Source organism: Rhinolophus ferrumequinum, assembly GCF_004115265.2.
Source record: "Rhinolophus ferrumequinum isolate MPI-CBG mRhiFer1 chromosome 15 unlocalized genomic scaffold, mRhiFer1_v1.p scaffold_54_arrow_ctg1_1, whole genome shotgun sequence".
Lineage (NCBI taxonomy): Eukaryota > Metazoa > Chordata > Mammalia > Chiroptera > Rhinolophidae > Rhinolophus > Rhinolophus ferrumequinum.
In genome coordinates this window covers 3,408,061-3,428,314 of record NW_022680357.1, presented here as the reverse complement: position 1 = coordinate 3,428,314, position 20,254 = coordinate 3,408,061, and the positions used below count along the sequence as shown (strand labels likewise).

Sequence of the window (20,254 nt, the reverse complement as noted above, 5' to 3'; positions counted from 1 at the left end):
ATCTCTCAGGACTGAGCTGGCTACTCTGACTGATGTGGCAAGTGTCCCCTTGGCCCTCCCCCTCGAGAGACACCCCCTCCCAACCGGCCCACTCAGCTGCAAGGGTATCACGCTTCAGTCAACAAATTTTAAGAGACAACAGGTACAAGCTGAGAAAGGAAAAGCAGCTACACAAAGGCTTCCGAACAGCCACCTTACTAGTAACCGCTTTTAAAGTCACAATGAGGTAATGAAAGGCCGTGATCAGAGGGTGACCTTGGCCCTTGGCCCACACCTGCCACAGCCACGTGAGGGGCTCCCCACTGAAACTGCTAACCTAGGAGATCAGGAAGCCATGGGGGAGGAAAGGCAAAGGGAGACTGAAAGAGAAATACAAGTGGTAAAAGGCGAAGGGTTGGAGCTGCCTTTTCTGGCTCCTGTCACTCACCTCGTACAGACCCTCAAAGAAAGTGTTCTTGTCTTCCGTGCTCCACGACTCCCACTGCCGCCGGACCTTTTTACCTTCTTCCTTCTCAGCGCCAGAAGACCCTAAGTTCCGGGAGGAGGAGCGCGAGCCCCCGGCAGGGGCAGCGGGGGCCACCCCAGACCCATTTCCGGAGGATGATCCGCCACCGTCGGCTCCTTTGAAAGAAAGAACGATACAGTGATCTGTTCCAGAAGGCTGGCGAGGCTCAGGAAGGCGCCACTGCCTGAGGTCCCCCACCGAGGGCCCACGCTACACTCCTCAATCCCTGAGGCTATAGCGGGATGGCACCTGGGACCTACTGTGTGCCTGCTAGGGCTGGCCGGTCAGGGCATCAGCCAAACCGGACCTCACGACTCTTTCAAATGTTTTCACAGTGGGCAAAGGAGAAAGAGCATTTCTGTGGAATCAATTAAAGGGCACCAATAATGCCCACGATGGAGTCACACATGTCCTTGCCCTGTAAGCTAAAACCACACACTACATTTCACAGTGTCGTTTTCAAATGAGGTTTCGGCTGAAAAAAAAAAAAAAATGCTCTCTCTCCAAATAAACAAATTGAAATTTCAAACTCAAGAAAACATTAAAACGGGTGTAAAAACACTGCCTTCTTTCAGATATAATCAACATTTCGGAACATGAATTATTCGATGCCTAAGAATCTTTAAAAAGTCTTAAAACTCCTCTTTCTTGATCAATTTCCACCAGGAAACTCAGGTGCTCTGAGAGTGACCCGACCACCTCAGCGTCGGTCCCTGATCTCCAGAGGAGCCCTTAAAAGCCACGCTGAAGGGGAAAGTGCGGTCTAGTGCAACATGGGGCTTCCATGCCCTCTCACGGACCAAGAACTTGGCACTCCTAGGACAATGGAGGCAATAAACGAGAGTTAAAGGTCACAGATAAAACATTTTTATGACCTAACCCAATCCTCCCACCCATCTAGTTCCTTCCTTCCTCTCAGAGGCCATAGGGACTCCCAGCGTGTCCCTGAGACAACCGGCATTCTCTTTCCGTGGAAACACAGAACCATCCAATAGGAAGAAATCTTGAAACGCTGAACAATGAGGGTAAAAAAAAAGATCATAAAAATAAAAGTAGTTTAAAAAGCAAAGCCGAATAAATGCAGATTACTAAGATGCTTTTCTAATGAGGTAATCGAGAGCTCTGCCGTGGAGATACACTTCCTGGTCAATCTGTTCGGCCGTCCCTGGGCAGCCACGTGCACACTGAGGCCACGTGTCCCTCACTCCTGCAATGGGGGGTGGGGTGGGGAGAGGGGTCTGCCTCCAAAGGAGGAATGAGAGATGGGGAGTTTCACACAAAAAAAAAATCATTAGAAATACAAGAAATGAAAAATAAATTGAAAGTCTGTTCAGCCAAATGTGCTTGTAAGGACCATCCTGGAAACACAAGACGCCTGGGCGCAGGGGGAGGCTGTCACCCTCCACCGTTACACCTTTCAAAGTGCGTCCGATGGACTGTTATTACGTCAGAATAGGGAGCATCTGAAAACAGTTAATCCCATCAGTTGGCTATCAGAAAGCAGAATGTGTTTTCATACACACTGACAAAATTACTCAGCTATATGGAATGGTTTGATTCTTTTGTGTGGAAAGGTTTAGCGATGGGCGGACTTCCTCAGGTGACGTGATCGGGTACCAGCAATTGCTGGTTTATCAGAGCTGTACTGTCCAATTCGCCACCAACCACACGAAGCTATTTCCATTTCAAGATTGATTAATTACAATTAAATAAAACCAAAACTCAGTTCCTCGGTCACAATGACCCCATTTCTAGTTGTCAGTGTCCACGTGTGGCTAGCGGCTACCGTGCTGGACAGCGTGGAATATTTCTATCATCACAGAAGTGCCACAGCCAGCGCTGTATTTGAAGGTCTGACGTTCACAGTTCTAAATACACTGTTACCGGACAAAAGACAACCTAGCTTAAAGCCTTCCACGTCCCAGCCTGCTTTCCAGGTGCCCCTTCCCGTCCCACACACACGTGCAACAGAAACACAATCCCGGTATCTGTGCTACGGAGTGGGCTAGGGGAGTGCTGCACACACGATTTGACTTTGTCCGTCCCTCACCAAACCAAACCTAAAATGTAACCTAGTTAATGAACCTGGCACTTCCCACGATGTTTTCAACAGGCATGGCAACGTTAGAGCACATTTCCAGGGATAATCGGTTTCATTCCATTTCCAGCAGGTCTGAGATGTTTTTGCTAAAACCGAAGTCCAGCTTGGGATGCCATTTAACACACCATATGTAATGGGGTGGCTGGGCGGCTCAGTTGGTTAGAGCGCGAGCTCTGAACGACAGGGTTGCCGGTTCGATTCCCACATGGGCCAGTGAGCTGCGGCCTCCACAACTAGACTGAAGACAACGAGCTGCCGCTGAGCTTCCAAAGGGGCAGCCAAATGGCTCAGCTGGTTAGAGCACGAGCTCTCAACAACAAGGTTGCCGGTTCCATTCCCATATGGGATGGTGGGCTGTGCCCCCTGCAACTAAAGACTGAAAACGGCAACTGGACTTGGAGCTGAGCTGCGCCCTCCCCAACTAGATTGAAGGACGACTTGGAGCTGATGGGCCCTGGAGAAACACACTGTTCCCAATATAATTTATGAAAAAAACAAACAAACAAAAACACCACACATAAATACAGGAAGTTCTGGTTGATTTGAATTGAAGCCTATAATTCCTCACGTGTAGTCGTTCCAGGAAGGACTGCCTGTCCACCTCCACACCACCCACAAGGATTTCAGAATCATGTTCAGCTTCTGGTGAAACAGTCACTAAACTTGTTTCCCCAAACAGCAACTTGCTAACCATCCCTATGGTCACGGCTCAGGTTTACCTTTGCCGGCCCACGCTGGTGTTAGGTGTACTTGAAAGCAACAGACGTGTCACTTTTGAAAAGTCTGTAATGCAGGTATCTTGCTAGCTTTTGTGAGATTTCACCAGTTCACAGCACTGGTGACCTAACACAAGGAGAATGAATGGTGAAGGAAAACATAATAGAAGCACTTAGGAGCTGGGAGGGACCTCAGGGGTAGCGCACAGGACAAAGCAAAACAGTGGATATGAAAGAATGTACGAGTCAAAGCGGCTCTGCGGAGAAGCATGAGGCAGCAAACCAGGCCTCAGAGCAGCCAGAGGTGAGCTGCAGAGATGCTCAACTTTTCCTTCTGATGGTTCCAAAATGATCCATTCTCAGTAGAGAAAATAAAACAATAGAATGTTCAAAAAAAGAAAAAAAAGCAAGTCGCCTCCACGTAACCTTTTCTAACATTTGCTGCCCATCATTCTAGATCTCGAATGCCTTTCAAAAGTAAAGAACTTCAGAATCGCGGAGCTTCTGAGTAGAAAGAGAACATGGCATCTGGTCCATTCCCAACATTTCAGATGAAGTAAGAGGTTTCATTGCTTGACCTCCGGCTCAGTCCAGGACTCCAGCTCAAGTGTAAACAACAGGAAGCGGGATCAGGTGCTCGGAGAACAGGACAGTGCCCGCCCGGAAGAGGGTACCACCAGGGCGGAAAACTTCAGGAGAAAACAGTAATTGCCAAAGAGGGAGAGAAGCAAGCGAAGAGAACAGAGGTAGAGAGGCAAGAAGTGGAAAGAGAAGACAACTTGAACGAGACAGGGTGGGCATGGGGGCTTTCTCCAGGGGTGGGCGTGAGTGCGAGGAGCCCAGCAAAAAGCAGAGGGCCCAAGTCAACCCTCCATCTGCGGCTACATGCCTGAGGCCACAAAGAGGGTTAGCAGGAGTCTCCATGATGAGAAGTCAGTAGCCACGAAGCATGAAGGCGTGAGCTACAGAAGCAGCATCCCCCACAGTGAGCTCTTTGAAAGCCAGAACAGTGCCTTACTTTCCCGTGCCCAAGCCTGGCACCAGGCCTCACACACAGCAAATGCTCAATGAAAGCTTGGGCACCAATGGAACAGAGCAGGGGCCTCCATTGTGCTCGCGCTGACCCTCGCCCGTCTCTGTCCCCAGGGCCCAGTGCCTCCAAAACAGAACCCACGCTTCCCTCTCAATCCATTCAGTGCCACAACCCTCCAGCGGCCCAGATGCCACCGGGCTTCTCCCCGTTCCCATTTCTGCTACCACTTTCCCAGGCCAGCTCTGCACCACCAAGTAACACAATTCTTTACTGCCTCGTCTCTAGTCTCCCAAACAGCCAACACCAGATGCAGCCCCCTCTCCAGAGCTGGCACCAGAGGGACGCAGCCACGTGCCCTCCATCTGCCTTCCCTACTGCCCGTCTGTCCATTCCACCTCCACAGGCTAGACTGTCTGCCTCCCCCCCACACACCTCTGCCCTGGCCTGGGGGGCCGTCCCCCAGGCCCCCTCACACGGCCCGAAGAGGAGGAAATTATCCCCGTCTTTCACCTGGGAAGGTGAAACTCAGGTGGAGCTGCTTGTCCCCAATTGCCCAGCGGTGACGGAACGTGGATTTCCACAGCACCTGTAGGCACAGCAAACACTCTGCTCCTTTCTGTCCTCACGGTGTGCAGTTTTTATCCACATTTTGAAATGGGGAAACTGAGGTTCTAAAGCATGAAAGCCCCAAGGTCAGCAGGCCTCTCGTTCCAAAGCTGGGTGTTTTCTTCTGGGTCCACACAGCACCATGGTGGCTGCTGCCCGAGTTGCAGCTGCTTCTGTATTTGTATTATGCACAGTTACGGGAATCAGAGGGTTTTATGATAAAGGGAACTTGACCTCAAGATTGGTCCTTCAGTCTGTGACAGATAAGGAAGCTGAAAGGTGCAATGACTTGCCCAAGGCCACACGGTAAGTAAGTGGCAGGAGTTAGAACTTTGGAGGATGCTTGTCTCTACAAACAAAACTGTGCGACTTAATTTAGGTAAGACACAAGATGTCATGATGATCTGTCATGTCAGACAATGACCCCTTGTCCTGAGCTTTCCTCTGGAGTTTGGTGAACTTCGTTCCAAGCGTCAGGAACATTAAAATCTCGAAAATGACACAAGACCAACCACACGCGACGCATTCGATAATGCCTTGGGACGAGAGGACACGCAAGCCTCCCCTCTCTTTGTCCATTCTCAGCTAGAAAGATGGTTCAAGTTCAGCCAATGCAAGTGTCTCCAGGGATGCCCGCCTCCCGCCCTTGCCCGGGAACGCGTCCTCGTCACCCAAGTCCATGCTATGAGAGGACAGGGACCTTTCAGAGGCCGACTGCTCCATCCCCACATGTCCACCTCAGGTCACAAAATGCCACGGTCGAGACTGGAGACACAGTGCCAAGGTCTCCCATAGGGTGCTGCTTCTGTGTCTCTCAAAACACATGCCATCCATGTCAGATGCTGGAACGGCCAGGTTTGCTTTCAGAACCCAGATGTAACCACAGGGACACCCTCTCTACCAAGGCCACACAGAGATGTGCCGGCCAGTCCCCAGTAAGAGTGTCACCTCAACAGGTGAATCCCAACACTGCCCCCTGGGCCACTCCTGTCGTCACTCACACACAGGGCTGCTCCATGTGTCTTCGGAAAGCTGCTGGACTCCACACGCAGGTGTTCAACAAGGACCCCTCCCAGCCGCTCACTGTGCGGTCGGTCTCTAAGAGCCTGTGCAGATGGTCCAACCAGGACATCCGGACCCCAGGGCAGGGTCGCCGGCCTCCGCGATCTGAGGATGACCTGGACACTGGTGGTCCCGGGACGTGTCCCCCACAGCATCTCTATTCCTTGGCACCCCGCAAGGCCCGGCATCCTTAAGGACCAGGGCTGGCCTCTCTCCAAGACCCTTCCCCTTCCTCCCACGAATATTTCAGAAAAACGTAACTGAAACCCCACTGTTTCTATGAAACCATATGCCCTCCACATCGAAGAATGTGAAGATTTTTCTAATGGTCTTCCGTAGGTGATTCTTGGTATCTCACCCAAAGCACAAGCACGTGGGGATGTCTCCTTTTTTTGGCATCTCACATTGTTCTCCGCTGCTAAGAACATTGCAGTTACATAATGTGATAAAATGCTTCTACACACCACTGTCTACAACAAAACGAATTTTTACCTTTGTGACTCTGCTATCGGAAATCATTCCTCTGTTATCTTTATATCTTCACGTAATCCAAAACAAGACACAATGGTACAACATGAAAGGAAAAATCCTAAAGTACACTTGGTTGGCAAAAGATAATTCCACAAAGACTGCCAGATGCCACAGAAATGACGTCCGTTTTGACACTAAAAGTCCATGAGATATTAGTCTTTTTGACATTAAAAGGCAAAAGGAAATTTAACTCTGTCTTCAGACCAATATTCAAACACTACCTCATTTACTCGTCTATACTGTCTACCCGTATCGTTCACGTGATGCATATGCAATTTGGACAACTCTGAACTTCATAATTTACCAAGAACCTGTGGTTTACAGGTATTTTCCTCTCTGTCCTGCACAGCTCCATCGTGACTTGTCTTTGAGGTGGCCTGGGCCACAGGTCTCCTGACCTACTGTGCACAGGGGTTTTGTGTCACGTAACAGGACCACGTGTCGGGGTTACTGTATGCAGCCATCACATGGGGTGTGTGGACAGAGTTGAAGGAATGTCTCCGCTTCCTCCTCCTCTTCTCCCTACGAGGTCTGAAGGTTTTCAGCAGAGTTTGACACGCCTGCCTCGGCGGCCACCGTGGCTCCATGCAGTCGCCATTGCACTTGACTTTATTAAACATCACGTACTGGATCAGACCGGGCAGAAGAACCATAGTGCTCTGGCCTCAGTGATCTGATGTTTCCCCCTTCCCCCGGAGAGTATGGAGGGCAGAGACTTCAAAGTATGCACGACCGCACTCCAACCAGCCACGCAGGGCCTGGCCCGTGCCTGATGAAGGGACAGTGAGAGCGACGGCAGTACAGATAAGAGGTGGGGCCACCCCAGGCACCAGAGTTCCAGCCCCAGAGGGCGGGGCGCAAACCCAGGCGACCGGGTGCTGAGACAAGACTAAGCAGAGCCCACCAGATATAGAACTATCCTGATGTGAGGCAATTTACCTTCCAGAACCCTCTCTTAAGAACACACAGGACCCAAGACCATTCTGTACACCCGCTGAGTGTTAAGGTGAGCACAGCTGCAGCCACTATCTCACCAGACCATTTATGAAAGTAAGGAACCTAAGGTCTGGCCATGTTAGGTGATTTTGCCTTTGCCCCACAGCGGAACCAGCCACCTGGCAGCTCTCGGGGGAGAAGACAGGTCTCCTGACTGCTGGTCTGAACTTCCTTCCCATAGGCTGACCCCAATGTCTCCCAAAGGCTGACCGAATTAGAGTGAGATATTTCATAAGACATCTTTTAAGAACAACTAGAAGCTAGAGGCAACCCACAGATTCTGCACCATGTTCAGTTCTGTACAGTGATTTACCAACGTCTAAGCGCAAGCACAGTGAAACCAGGCAACATGGCCCAATTGTGGAGACGGTGCATTCTGGGACTAGCTCCACGGGTAGAATGGAAGTTCGGGGGTGGGGGGGGAACACAACAATAAAAATGGAGGGTCTGACTGCACCACCTCAGGCACCCCAACTGTCCTGACAGGGTAGCAGCTTGGGGGTGTTCCTGCTACCTGTACCCGCTACCTCCCCACCGGGCCTCCCCTTCCCGTCCACCTGCTCAGACTCAACCTGCAGACCCGGCAGGCAAGCACTGGGAGCCCACTAAACACCAGCCGGCAAAGTCTGACTGTGGTATTTCCTGCGCTGGTATTGTCCCCATTTAAAAGAAATCGAGATGTACTAGTTTGTCCAGTATCACCCAGATCAGGAACTACCAAACACGGAAAAGACATCGGGGCTCTGTCCCCTGGCCTGTGTTCTCACGGATCTGTGAATTCTGGGGTTCGGTCTCAAATGCATCCTTGGGCCACTCTGGGAAGCACGTCCGGGCCACAGGAATGGGTGTTTTGGCATCAAGCACATCTCCTGGCATCTCCTCTGCAGCTCCCCTTCTATGGAGGCCGAGCACATTATCTAAACAACAAACTCCAGTTTCTGCACCTCTTTAAAAGTAAAGTAACCGAGATGCAAGCTGTAAACCTTAACTACTTTTCCTTTATTAATTCAGAAAGAATTCGGAATTCTACTAGAAAAAAATAGTTTTCTTTGACTTGACAAGAGTCTGTTGTTCCAGAGGGAAAAAAACACAGTTGTGTGGAGAGAAGCAAGACCAGGACTTCCCTTTCTCCAGTCTTCTCCTTCAAACTCGCTGCAAGGTTCTCACACTTGTTGACACTAAAACTACAAAAGCAGTAAGTGATCAACCCAAGGAGCCTCCCTTGACTGGACTGCGATTATTCCTTAGGCATAAGGAAATGATAATGTTTTGAAGAGAAAAACTCAAAATGCTAAAACCGGAAGTCCTCACTTCACATCTTTGATAGGTTCTGCAATTTGAAGCGAAATAATGTATAATGAAACCAATGTTACCACAGGCAAATAGATATAAACGACAGTTAAGTTCTCAGGGCATCTCATCCACGTTATGAACGAGGAAGGAATTCGAGTACCTGCTGGACTGTTCATTTTCTTACTGATCTGTGTCTCACTACCCCGGGGTGGAGATTCCGTTCAGTAAGACAAATGCTCTTCTAAGAATGTTTTCAAAGGTTTCGGGCATGCTGTCACAACCTGACCTTCTCTTCTGGCTGTTCATCGAGGAGCTAAGCGTTGCCCTGAGGCATAAGGAGGGGGACGTTCTGGGCGGCAGAAGAGCTTCCAAAGGATCCTGGTAGCCAAAGAGCAGAGCACAGTCAAGAGAAGCTAAAGGCCACACGCTGCCCAAGAAGTTCTGTAGAGCAAAGGAGACACACTTCCTACTCCTCTCCGAAAAGCCACCACTAAGGTTTAGCTTTATCATTTACTTCAATAAATATTTGCTTGCTTGCCCCTCTAGGAAGTGGGGTGCTGGAGTGAGAGGCGAGCAGAAAGCATTTTTATTTTACATATACCCTTCTGTTCCATTTGAAATCTTAAATCAGGAACGTACCAAAAATTACAAAAATGTATGTATACATATACATACATATATGTCTACATGTATATGTGTGTGTACATACGTGTATATGGGGAAACATACATATGCATGAATATATGTACATACGTATATAAACATCCATCCTTTTGAACTTTTTTCCCTTTGAATGTGTTGTGAAACTCACGGGTACCTGTTTTCAGACAGCTAATGCTGCCTTGCAATCAAGATCTGTGTTCTTTCTAGTGGTGCAATCCTGCAATATCACTGTCAGTATTTTTCCCTAAGGTAAAGCAGATTCTAGAAAAAATAAATACAGATGGTACAATTAAAAAAAAGCATATATTTGCTTGCTATAATAGGAAAATGCATAAGTCACAAGAAGCACAAATTTCTCACAAATTTCCATTTTACTAATGGAAAGTCAATATCTGCTCCAAGCCACACACTGGGGACAGGAACCAAGGACGGAAGTACCAAAGATCTGACGCAAGGCTGATCCAGGGAACCTTTTCCATCTAAGCAAGCCACATTCAACCATGCAAATGAAAGCATACACACCCTCATCACCTGACTGCCAAAACTATAACTGACTACTTGAGGTTTAGTATCTCAAATACAGGTAGCCATTTACAGAGGCCTTTCACACCAGCACCTCGTCTCATCTTAGCAACCACACCTCCAGAGAATGGAGTGTCACTGCTGTTCCCCATTTCACAGGTGAGGACGCCTTTCTAATGAAAAAGCAGATTCAAGAGGTCAAGCAGTATACGGAGGTGAAAGGGCCAGGGTGATGAGGCCGGGAACTCTACCTGGACTGCAGATCCAGGGCCTCTGACGTCACAAACAAAGCCTCGAGGGCACTCAGGAGCTTACACAGGACAGACACACCTGTAACTAGGAATGGAAAACTATTTTTCACAAAACAAACGAAGCCGGTAAAACCAATTGGTATTTTCCTAATTGATCAACGATCACACCCAAAATACATTTATATGAGGCAAGTTATAGTTTCTGAAATACACTAAATTACCTATACTTACATCTTTAAGTAAGAATACTTACATCGAAATGCTTTACCAAAAATTGAGTATGGCCATGATTTCAGAGGCCAGCCCTCCTCCGTTGAGAATGAGGCCGAAACAGCAAATTTAATGGTACACACACGTGGCACAGATCTCCAAAATGGGTTCTCTGTTAGCTTCTGAAATATTTCCTTTCTAAAACTATCAGGACCATCTAATAAATGTAAGTGACCATTTCCCAAGGAGCTACGTGAAAGCTTTTTTCATGCAAAACTCACTAGGAATTGACAGGATATTAATATCTGCTATATCTACGAAAGTGTTGCAAACTTGCCGGAAACAAAAAGGTTATTAAGAGTAATTCACTTCAATGAAGGAAAAGCAGAATGTTGAAACAGAAACAGATGAAAGCAGAAAACAATGGAGAACCAGCACCGCAGTAACAAAACTGACACGTGGTTTTCTTATTTTTGGTCAGGACCCTAGGAAAGCTGTAATATTCTCAATCATCTCCGAATACCGTCACAAACACTGTAGACTGTTGCTTATTCCTACCAGGCCACAAATGTTTTCACTACCCTAGGGGAAATCCTTTCCACGGCACTGAAACTCAAAGGAACCACGTCTTAATGCCCTTGATACTTTTGAGCCTAGAATACCTGAAGCAGGGGGTGATGAGCTCCAGTCAGATCCTGGGATCATTTTCAGTTTCTTATCAGTCTTCCCCCCAAAGGAGTTGCAAAAACCCATTCCTTTGTTGTATTTCCACGGTCTGGCAAAGAGAGACCCCAGGTATTTTTTCTCTCCATTTCTAAACTATTGTCTGCTGTGTAAAAGAGCCTACCATGTAAATCATCAATGATCCTTTGAGATTAAAAACACCGAACCTTCGGGAATCTATTGTACCTGCCCAAAGAAAGGATACTTAAAGCCTCTTAGCAGAGTTTAAAAATAGAAGGAAACAGCCACTTTGGAGGAGAAAGGGGGCACGTCCCCTCCAGAGTGCGACCCCAAGTGAATACTGGACACATGCGAGAGCGGGATCAGGAACTGGGGTGGAGGCCAGGAGGCGAGCGGACTGCACACCCTGGAAGGGGCTGGGGTCCCCCGTACCTTTTCCGCGGGGCCCGGAGCTGCCAGCGCCGCTGCTCCCCCCGGCGCAGGACGAGTCCTTCCTGAGCCTCTTGCTCTGCGGCCTCACGCTGGACCGGAGGAAGTGGTGCTGGTCCTGGGGGCAGGCGGGCGGTGGGGATGGGGCCTGCGGGCCGCCCGCGGGGGCCGAGGGGCCGCCGCCACCGCCCCGGGGGGTCTTGCCGTCCCTCTTTGTGCCACCGCCGTCCTCCGCCGCGTCCCCGCCGCCGGCCCCCTCTCCCTCCAGTGCGTCCTCATCGGCTGCCCTCTTGCCCAGCCTCTTGAGCCCTTCCTCCCCGCCGCCGCCGTCTCCCAACTTCACTGTCATCCTGCGGGAGAGGAGAGGGGCCCCGGTGAGGCCGGCGCGGCCCGGAGCCGCCGCGAAGTTTAGCCGCCCGCCTCCCTCTCAACATGGCCGCCGTTGTTTGTTCCAGGTCCTCCCGCGGCCCGCCCGCCGCCGCCCGGTCGAGCCCGCCGTCCCGGACCCCGAACCCCTGCCCGGACCGCCGGCCGGACCCCGGGGCCCAGGACACAGCGGCGCCGGGGCGGCGGGCGGCAGCTCGGTGGCCGCGCCCGGACGGCCCTGCCCGCGCGGCGCCCCAGCCCGGCGGGGTCGGGAGGGATCCGAGTCTGAGGTTCCAGGTTCGGGTTCCGGGGTCCCGGGGTCCCGGCGGCGCGGCCCAGAGCCACCTACCCGGAGGGGCCGCGGCTCATGGCCTGCGCGGCGAGCAGCCTGCGCGCTGGCCTCGCTCCCCACGCTGCCTGGGCCGGCCGGGCCTCGGCGCCCGCGCCCCCCGTCCCCACCCCTCCCCACCCCTCAAAACGCGCGGGGCTCCGGGCCCGCGCACCTGCCCCGCACGGCGGCCCCCGAAGTTGGCCCCTGAACGGGGTCTAGGGCCTCGGATCCACCCCGGCAGGGGAGAGGCGCCGAGTGTCCTGCGTGCACAGGGAACTCCATAGTGGCCCGCGGCTGCCTGTCCGCCTGCTTATTTTTAAACAGACATAAAGAATAATAAGCTTGGGGTTTCTGGGAATCCTGCTTCCCGGGATGGGAGATGTGTGCTGCTACGGGGATTTACGAAATAAAAATGTTTTTTTGCAACAAAGGAGCCTGTTGCATTGAACAGGTTGGGGCCAACCCTGAAAGGGACACAGCACAGTTACGTCCAGGTCCAAATGCAAGGCTGGGTAGAAGAGAACTGTGTGAAAACTCTTGGTAACCATTAATGCACTTCTTGCATTAACTTTGGTACTCACTGCCGTGTGAAATGTCACGACAACAAAAAGCGATGACTCTTTAAATGTTTGCACCCCCAGAAAGCTGACCCACTCAAAAATAAAGGAAGAGAATCAGGTACTTATCTACCAGGGTAAGCCCAGAAATAATAACGTGTGCAAGCGAGGAAGCAAGAAAGAGAAACGAGTCCTCAACAGGTGTTGATGCTGTGCCCAAAGTAAAGTGTGTTTGACAAGCTCAACACAACTGCTGAAGGACCATGACCTTTCCATTTAAAAGGAAAAACCAGAACAAGGCATCAAGGCTGACAACAAAATACAGTAACCGGGCCAAGGACCTCTCGGGAGAAAGATTTGGAATCAAGCGAAAAACCACAGCAAGACCTCTGACTGCTCTGACGTCCTGTCACAAAATGATCTGCACAATTTTCGTCTGCGGTAAGGGATCCTACACGTTTGAATTCATGCTAGTTTAAAAAAGACTGCCCCAAGAATAGACCGATGCAAGACAAAGATGCAAACGTAAAGAACTTCATTGCACAGCCATTCTCACTATTCACTGCTCATCCTATCCATTTCTCCTTAAGATACCTGAAAACATCTCAAAAGGCCTTGCTCCGGGTTATAATGTGGGGAAACCCTACCTCCAGGGGTCTGGCGTCCCCAAGCGACCCACAGTCAACCCAGGGCTCAGGCAGAGCATCCATCAGCCACAACAGAAGCAGCCTGCCCGATTGCAAGGTTGACTACTGGAAGACAAACTGATCACTGAAGGGCGTGGGTTTTCAAAATTAAAAGGATACGAACACAGTTCAGAGTTTTCCCCTCAGGGAAAAGGAAAACACGGGGACTGAAAACCTTTTACCGAAAACCTCCCACCTCACTTCCTCATCGTGCAGAGGTGGAATCACCTCCAGCCCAATCCCGGCTCGACACCGTTTGTCACGTTTCGGGCAAGGAAAAGCAAAACCCTTCCTCTCGGGCCGATTTCTGGCTGCACACAAAGCGCGCTGTCAACGCAACACTTCTCGCTCCGGGCTCCCCCGAATCGCTCCGACAAAGCACCGCGTGCGTAACCACCGCCGCAAAGATGCAGGCCGCTCCCCCGCAGCCCTGCTTCAGCTTGGAGCCCGGCCTTCCCGTGACAGCCGGTCGACGTGGCCCATCCCTTCCCAGTCCCAGCCTCCGGTCACCTTTTTCATCAATGCCTCGCAGCAGCCTGGCTTCCCGGACCCCCCGGGGGCCTCCCGGGCGCCCGCAGATCCGGCCGGGCTGGGCAGCCCCGGGCCCCGAGCGCTGGCTGCAGCGAGGCCGCGACTCCGATGTGGTACTGCCGCCTCGGGTACAGTCGCCGAGCAACAGTCGTAGCCCCGGCACGTTCCCTCCGCGGCCGGGGTGCGGCTGATTGGGCTGCCGGCGCCGGTGCTGCAGCCGCGCAGCCTCCCGCAGACCCGGCGAGCCGCGCTCAACAGCAGTTCCGGCTACGGCGGCCGGCGGAGACCGCAGAGGTGGTGCGCGGGGCGGGGCCCGGGCAGCGGACCGGGGAGGGGCGACGAGCGCGGGGACGAGCACGCCCAAAGTTTTCAGCGGGCGCACCCCTCTAGAGGCGCTCCCATTGGCCAGCAGCGAGCTAGCGCGCTTGCACGCACGGACGCTGGGCGGGGGCGGGAGGAGGGACTGCGACGCGGGTAATGTTGTGACGCCGTCTAGCGTCCTTGCGGGCTGGTACGTCTCTCTGGATTGGTGGATCGACGGCCAATAAAATCAACGCCAGGGCTATGATTGGCTGGGGACGTGTTGACGGATGCGTGAGAAGAAAACGCCGCCTCAGCTCCGAATCTTGAATCTGGCGCGAAAGAAAAAGTGTAAGAGTGCAACTGAGGCAGATGAACACACCCTTTATTTAGCGTGTGCTTTTGAAGCTCTTTAGCGTAGTGGGTGGTGCTGAGTATTTAGGCCCTTTTTCTTCGTTAGGGAGGTAAAGGAGTGTCTTAAATTCTTGTGTTTATGGGGAGGGAATAAGAGTGAAGTTGTTTAAGGATACAAACTTGTATGAAATAGTAAAAGAAGCCATAGCGATCTAATGACCACTATAATGAATATAGACAATATTGTACTACAATTAGTAATGGAATAAACTATATGAGCTATTACAATATATAGATCACGCTGTATACCCTAAATTTACACAAATTTATTTTGTGTAAATGTCAAATTTATTCAATAAAAAAATTCTAGTGTTTATGAAAAGGGTGTTTTTAACAATAGAATCTTACTTGTATGCTGGCACCAATTCCGTCTCATCCAGTAGTATCCACATTTTCCTTTTGATTTTCATTTAATCATGTGGACCTTTTTGCTACCTTTTGCTATAGTAACTTTTTAAAATGACATTTGCTTTGTTTTTCAAAGTTAATTTCAAAGTTAGTTTAACCACACTGATCGTAAAGTCAGAGCGCGTGTTGCTAATGCCTTTTGGAATACAGTCCGCCGCCAAGAAATCAGGTTACCCAAACCTAATCAGGTTACCCAACCCATCCCATTACCTAATGGGATGAACTCGTACCAGTCAGTGGCTACCATTTATCTCATCAAAGGCATCCATAGGGCGCCCAAAGCGTTGAACGCATATGCATGTCATAAATTACCTAATAACTTCAAGAAGTATGTTGAATCAATTGAATTGCTTTTTCTCAGAAATACTCTTGAACCAACTCCTGCTCCTTAAGATCAGACAAGCAGAGCATAGAAACAGCCTGGAGTCCAGAAGATCGAGCAATAAGAGTAGTCAGACAAGAGAGATTCTTAAATAAAATGATGTTCCGTTTCTCCACCATAGTCTCTGCTGCTTTCCTCCACTTCCTGATGAATCAACGCGGTTGGAAAGGTATAACTATGGGAACGGGTCGCAAAACAGGCTTTGCATCGCCATCACCCCTAGAAGAATTTCACCAGCTTCCCTTCTCTGCGCAGAACGGTAAGTGACTTTATAAATCATTTGGCCTCTTAGCCCCTCTTTGCGAGCTAGCGTTGTTGATTCTTGACCGTCGCTACGCTGGGGGGGAAGCTGCCCCGCAGGACCGCGGAGCTCGAGGCTGGCGGGGATCAGCAGAGAAATCTCGCCCTCCGCGCTGCACGGACACTCCCGATCTTCTTCGACTCTTTCCGGCCTCTCGGGGAGCTTCGGGTGGGCTCGGCGTCCGCGTCGCTAATCTTCGGCTGTTTTCGTGTTCCGTGAGCAGCCGTTGTCCTGGCAACGCGAGGCGGCGCTGCGGCCCCGCGAAGGTACTAGCGGTCTGGGGCGAGGGCGGCCGGGGGCTGGGGGGTGAGGGGTCGGAGGTGGGTGAATCGTCGGGGGGTGGGCCGGGAGCCCCGAGAAGTGCGATGACTAGGCGGGGCCGAGAAGGTTCTCGGGTGGTGCTGGAGGTGGGGGGCCCGGGAGGCGGGCGACGACGGGGCGGGAACGGGAAGGGGCTGGGACCGGGCGGTGGGGTGGGAGGACGGGGGCCAGGAAGAGGGCGACGACTAGGCGAGCGGGACCCCATCCCGTGCCCTCCCAGCTTATTTTCGTCCGGAAATCCGGTCTCGGCCGCTCTCTCGCGGCCCCTCGCGGGTAGGTCAAGGCTTAGGGGTTCCGCGCGCGGCGTCCAGAATGGTCAGCGCGAGATGATGGCCACATCTGGTGCAGTCCAAGTCCGATTTAGGGCCGCGTGGCTGTGTGAGCCCCGGCGGAAGACCGGATTGAGAGGTGGGCGATGCTGGCAGAGCTCCCGGTAACCTGGGGCTGGGAGAGAATAAGAAACCAACTTTCTGCGCGGCCTGTCCTCGGCCCAAAGGAGCCACACCGTCCCAACTAGTGATGGCTTTCCTTCAGGTCCTCGGGATGCAGCTCTGACCCCGCACGTCCTGAGGCTTGGGGCTTGTGGCCTAGAGGATGAAGCTGTGCAGGGTGGCCACTAGTTCCTGCCCCCGACGCCCCTCCACTCAGCGCCTATTGCCCCAAAGTCCTTCGGGTTCCCTCGTGCAGCATCTCCAAGCAGCAATGCAACTTAAATTAGCCTTAGAACCACGAACCGCTCGGTTGAATGAGCTTAACAGATTCTTTCCCAAAAGTTGGTTTAATGGAGGCCGTATGTTGGAGGACCGTAGCTGAGAAGAGCAAATTGGTTCGAACAAATGGAACTTTTTTTCTTTCCCCAAAGTTGATACATTTACCAAAGGCGTTTATGTGCTAGAGACCCTGCATTTGTTTTAAGGAAGAGAAGTGCTCTGTTGTCTGAACTCATGCCATTAATAGATGTCATTGGCAATGATTTTATTGTTAGTCATCTCTCCTCGTGTTTCCTTGGTAACTTTTGTGATTACTCAGATAATACTTATACATTGTAGAAAAATGTTCAAATGCAGGTGAAAGGGATGATGAACAATCCTAGGTGGCATAAAAATGTACTCATTCACCCTGGCCTGTAACCCACTTTTTACAGCTTTCCTTGCTAATATCTTCATCAGGGATTCATTTATTGAAGGCCTGTCTGTGCAAGGGCCTGGGGAGGCCCCAGCAGTCCCCCACTGTGGAGCACATAATCTAGAGGGAGTGGATGATGGCCGATCAAACACACATTTATAATAAACGCTAAATGCAGCCATGAAGAAGTACAGGGTTCTATGGGGACACTGGGTAGAAGCACAAACAACCTACAAGTCAAGTGCGAGAGCTCCCTGGAGGAAAGGAGACTTCCTGAGTACCCAAAGGAGGGGTTTGGGGGAGACAGAGCCTCTGGGAAAAAAGCCCCAGACAGGAGAAAAGGAATGTAAAGATCTGTTAGCATACATGCTTATTACAAAGTGATGTTTAAAATAAAAAATAGGGAGGAAATCAGGTTTAACTTTTTCAAGTGCTATTATAATTCTTTCTCCATCATTACAATATTGACATGTTACTCATTTTGGAGAGGAATATTTTCACAAAGTAAACTTGTGAACTTGTGAGTAACAAATTTCCCATAGTCCAGAATTGAGACGCTTGGTTGGCGGCAATACATTCAAACACAAAGGATTTCCTTTGCTGTATTAAATCGCCAGGTGTTTATCTGGTGTGTTTTCATTTTTAATGGCTTTATTTGAAGGTTTGCATTAGGACTTAAAGAAATCGGAGTCCTGACCAGTGTAGATGTCCCCTAAGTAATGGGTGTGTGCAGGTAACCCCTGGAGTTACCTGCAGTCCCCCAACCCTCCTGCACCTCCAACTAGTACCTGGCTGCTTTACCAGGAGCCCTGAATAGTTGCCCTGCAGTTTGTGGTGGCGAGAGCACCACCTCAGAAATTGTGCCTTTGTTTAATATTCAAGCTATATTCATAAGAAAAAGGTAAACATTTGGCAGGTGACTGTTCATTTGTACCTCCATGTGTTCCAGCTTCTCGCTAAACAGTTTCCTTCTCTAGATCCAAACAGCCTTCAAGTTTCCCTCTGATAGAACTACTGCGTTGCTAAAAGCAAACGGCATAGTCCATTCCCTACTCTGATAGAGTGATAGAATTTTGCAGGTGTTGAATAATCTTTTTTGCACAATTTGTTGTTAAATATACATAATATAAAATGTGTCATTTTAACCATTTTGAAGAATACAGTTCAGTGGCATTAAATACATTCACATTGTAGTACAACCATCACCACCATCATCCCCAGAACCTTTTCCATCTTCCCAAACTGAAACCCTGTGTACATTAAACATGTCCCCACCCTCCCAGGAGGCCCTGGCAAACATCAATCTACTTTTTGTCTCGATGAATTTGCCGACTTCAGGTACCTCATAGAAATGGAATCTTACGTTTGTGTCTGCCTTATTTCACTTAGCATAATGTCCTCGAGATTCATCCACGTTGTAGCATGTGTCAGAATGTCCTTCCTTTTTAAGGCTGAGTTGTATGCATTGTAGGAATATACCACATTTTGTTTATCCGTTCACCTGTTGGTAGACATTTGGATTGTTTTCCATCTTTTGGCTACTGTGAATAATGCTGCTTTTGGCTACTGTGAATAATGAATATTGGTGTACAGATACCTGTTCACGTCCCTACTATCAATTCTTTGGGTCTCTACCCAGAACTGGAATTTCTGAATCATGGCAATTCCACGTTTAATATTTAAGGAACCAGCATTTCCACAGCAGCTGCACCATTTCACACACCCACCAGGAATGCGCAAGGCTTCCAATTTCTCCCCATTCTCACCAACACTTATTATTTTCTATTTTTCTGATAATAGCCTTCCCAATGGGTATGAAGTTGAATGATTTTAAAATGACAGCAAACCACCCCACACCAAATAGCTTCCCTGAACTGACTCTAGGGTATGATAAATTGGGTAGAAGTCAAACTGTCACTTCATTCACTATCCTACCCGTCCTGCAAAAGCACACTATGCACGTCTTGTCCAAGAAAGAAAGAAAGGAAAAAAGGAAGAAATGTAACCAATGGTTCAACTTCTCTGCAGTTGCTGTGGGTTTGTTTTCTTGACACTCGAACACGGAATCTCTTTGCCTTCTACCACGTGGCTTGGAGGTGAAAACAACCTTGACTTTCAAGCTTTATCAGAAATTGAGTACTAGGTTTCTTCTGTACATTTCTCTTTTGTCGAGCAGTTTACTTCTATTTTGTTTGGAAATTTTGCTTAAAGGAGAGCTATAGAAATATAAATTGTCCTTATGATGATTGGAAGGAAAATGGATTAGACAACAGTGATACACATCATCCAGGCAGCAGGGGTTTTCTTTATTGTTTTGATATCAGTAAGTTTTACTCTTTTCCATCACACCCGGGGATCATTGCAGGTCCAATGCCTTGCTTCTAATATATATATATATTTTTTCCTGTTAGAGATCCCTTCCACATAAAATTGCCTGCATTGGTGTGAAGGGGCTTTTATAAGTTGCTGGATGTCTTATGAGTATAGATTTGTGATGCTTCTCTTTTCCTAATTCTATACACAGTCGGTTTGTTCAAAAGCACAGGACTTGGTGGTTTCCCCGGCAGCTTTCAACCCTGAATAGGCCTGAGTTTCATCATGGCCCTCTATTTTGACCACCGAATAGAAGCTTCAGACTCAGCTGGGTCTCCTTCCCACATCAGCTGGCACCCTGTTCATCCATTCCTGGCAGTTGCCTCTGTCAGCGCACCCTCGGGAGGCAGTGCGGATATATACTTGGAGCAAGTGAGTATATATACCTGCATATATACCTGCAAGCAAGGATTCTGACGTCAGTAGCTTCTGGCACTTGTCTCTTTAGTTCTCTCGTCTATGAGTGTGCTGTGTGTGGGTGTGCAAGGTATGTGTGTGGGGGCTGGGGTATGGGGTGTGGTGTGGGAGGGTGTGTTGTGTAGGCTGTGTGTGGGGTA

At 49.9% G+C, this 20,254-nt stretch overlaps 2 protein-coding genes across 4 annotated transcripts in view; one reads left to right on the top strand and one right to left on the bottom strand.

The window, feature by feature from the left end:
- CRAMP1 (cramped chromatin regulator homolog 1) overlaps positions 1-14,349 on the bottom strand; it is a 59,103-nt gene extending 44,754 nt beyond the window's left edge. For both annotated transcript variants that reach the window (XM_033101551.1, XM_033101552.1), the window contains exons 1-3: positions 14,053-14,349; positions 11,606-11,952; positions 428-621 (exon numbers count right to left, since the gene is read on the bottom strand). In XM_033101551.1, coding sequence (XP_032957442.1) covers positions 428-621; positions 11,606-11,951 — 540 coding nt within the window. In that variant the 5' untranslated portion in view covers position 11,952; positions 14,053-14,349. The remainder of the gene's footprint in view (positions 1-427; positions 622-11,605; positions 11,953-14,052) is intronic.
- A 1,665-nt stretch (positions 14,350-16,014) lies between these two features.
- Positions 16,015-20,254, top strand: part of IFT140 (intraflagellar transport 140) — an 88,133-nt gene continuing 83,893 nt past the window's right edge. Inside the window, exons 1-2 of one of the 2 annotated variants that reach the window (XM_033101081.1) lie at positions 16,015-16,144; positions 19,849-20,069. In XM_033101081.1, the coding sequence (XP_032956972.1) occupies positions 19,923-20,069 (147 nt within the window). In that variant the 5' untranslated portion in view covers positions 16,015-16,144; positions 19,849-19,922. Of the gene's footprint in view, positions 16,145-16,454; positions 16,608-19,848; positions 20,070-20,254 lie in introns of those variants that run through there. The other variant, XM_033101082.1, reaches the window with a different exon arrangement.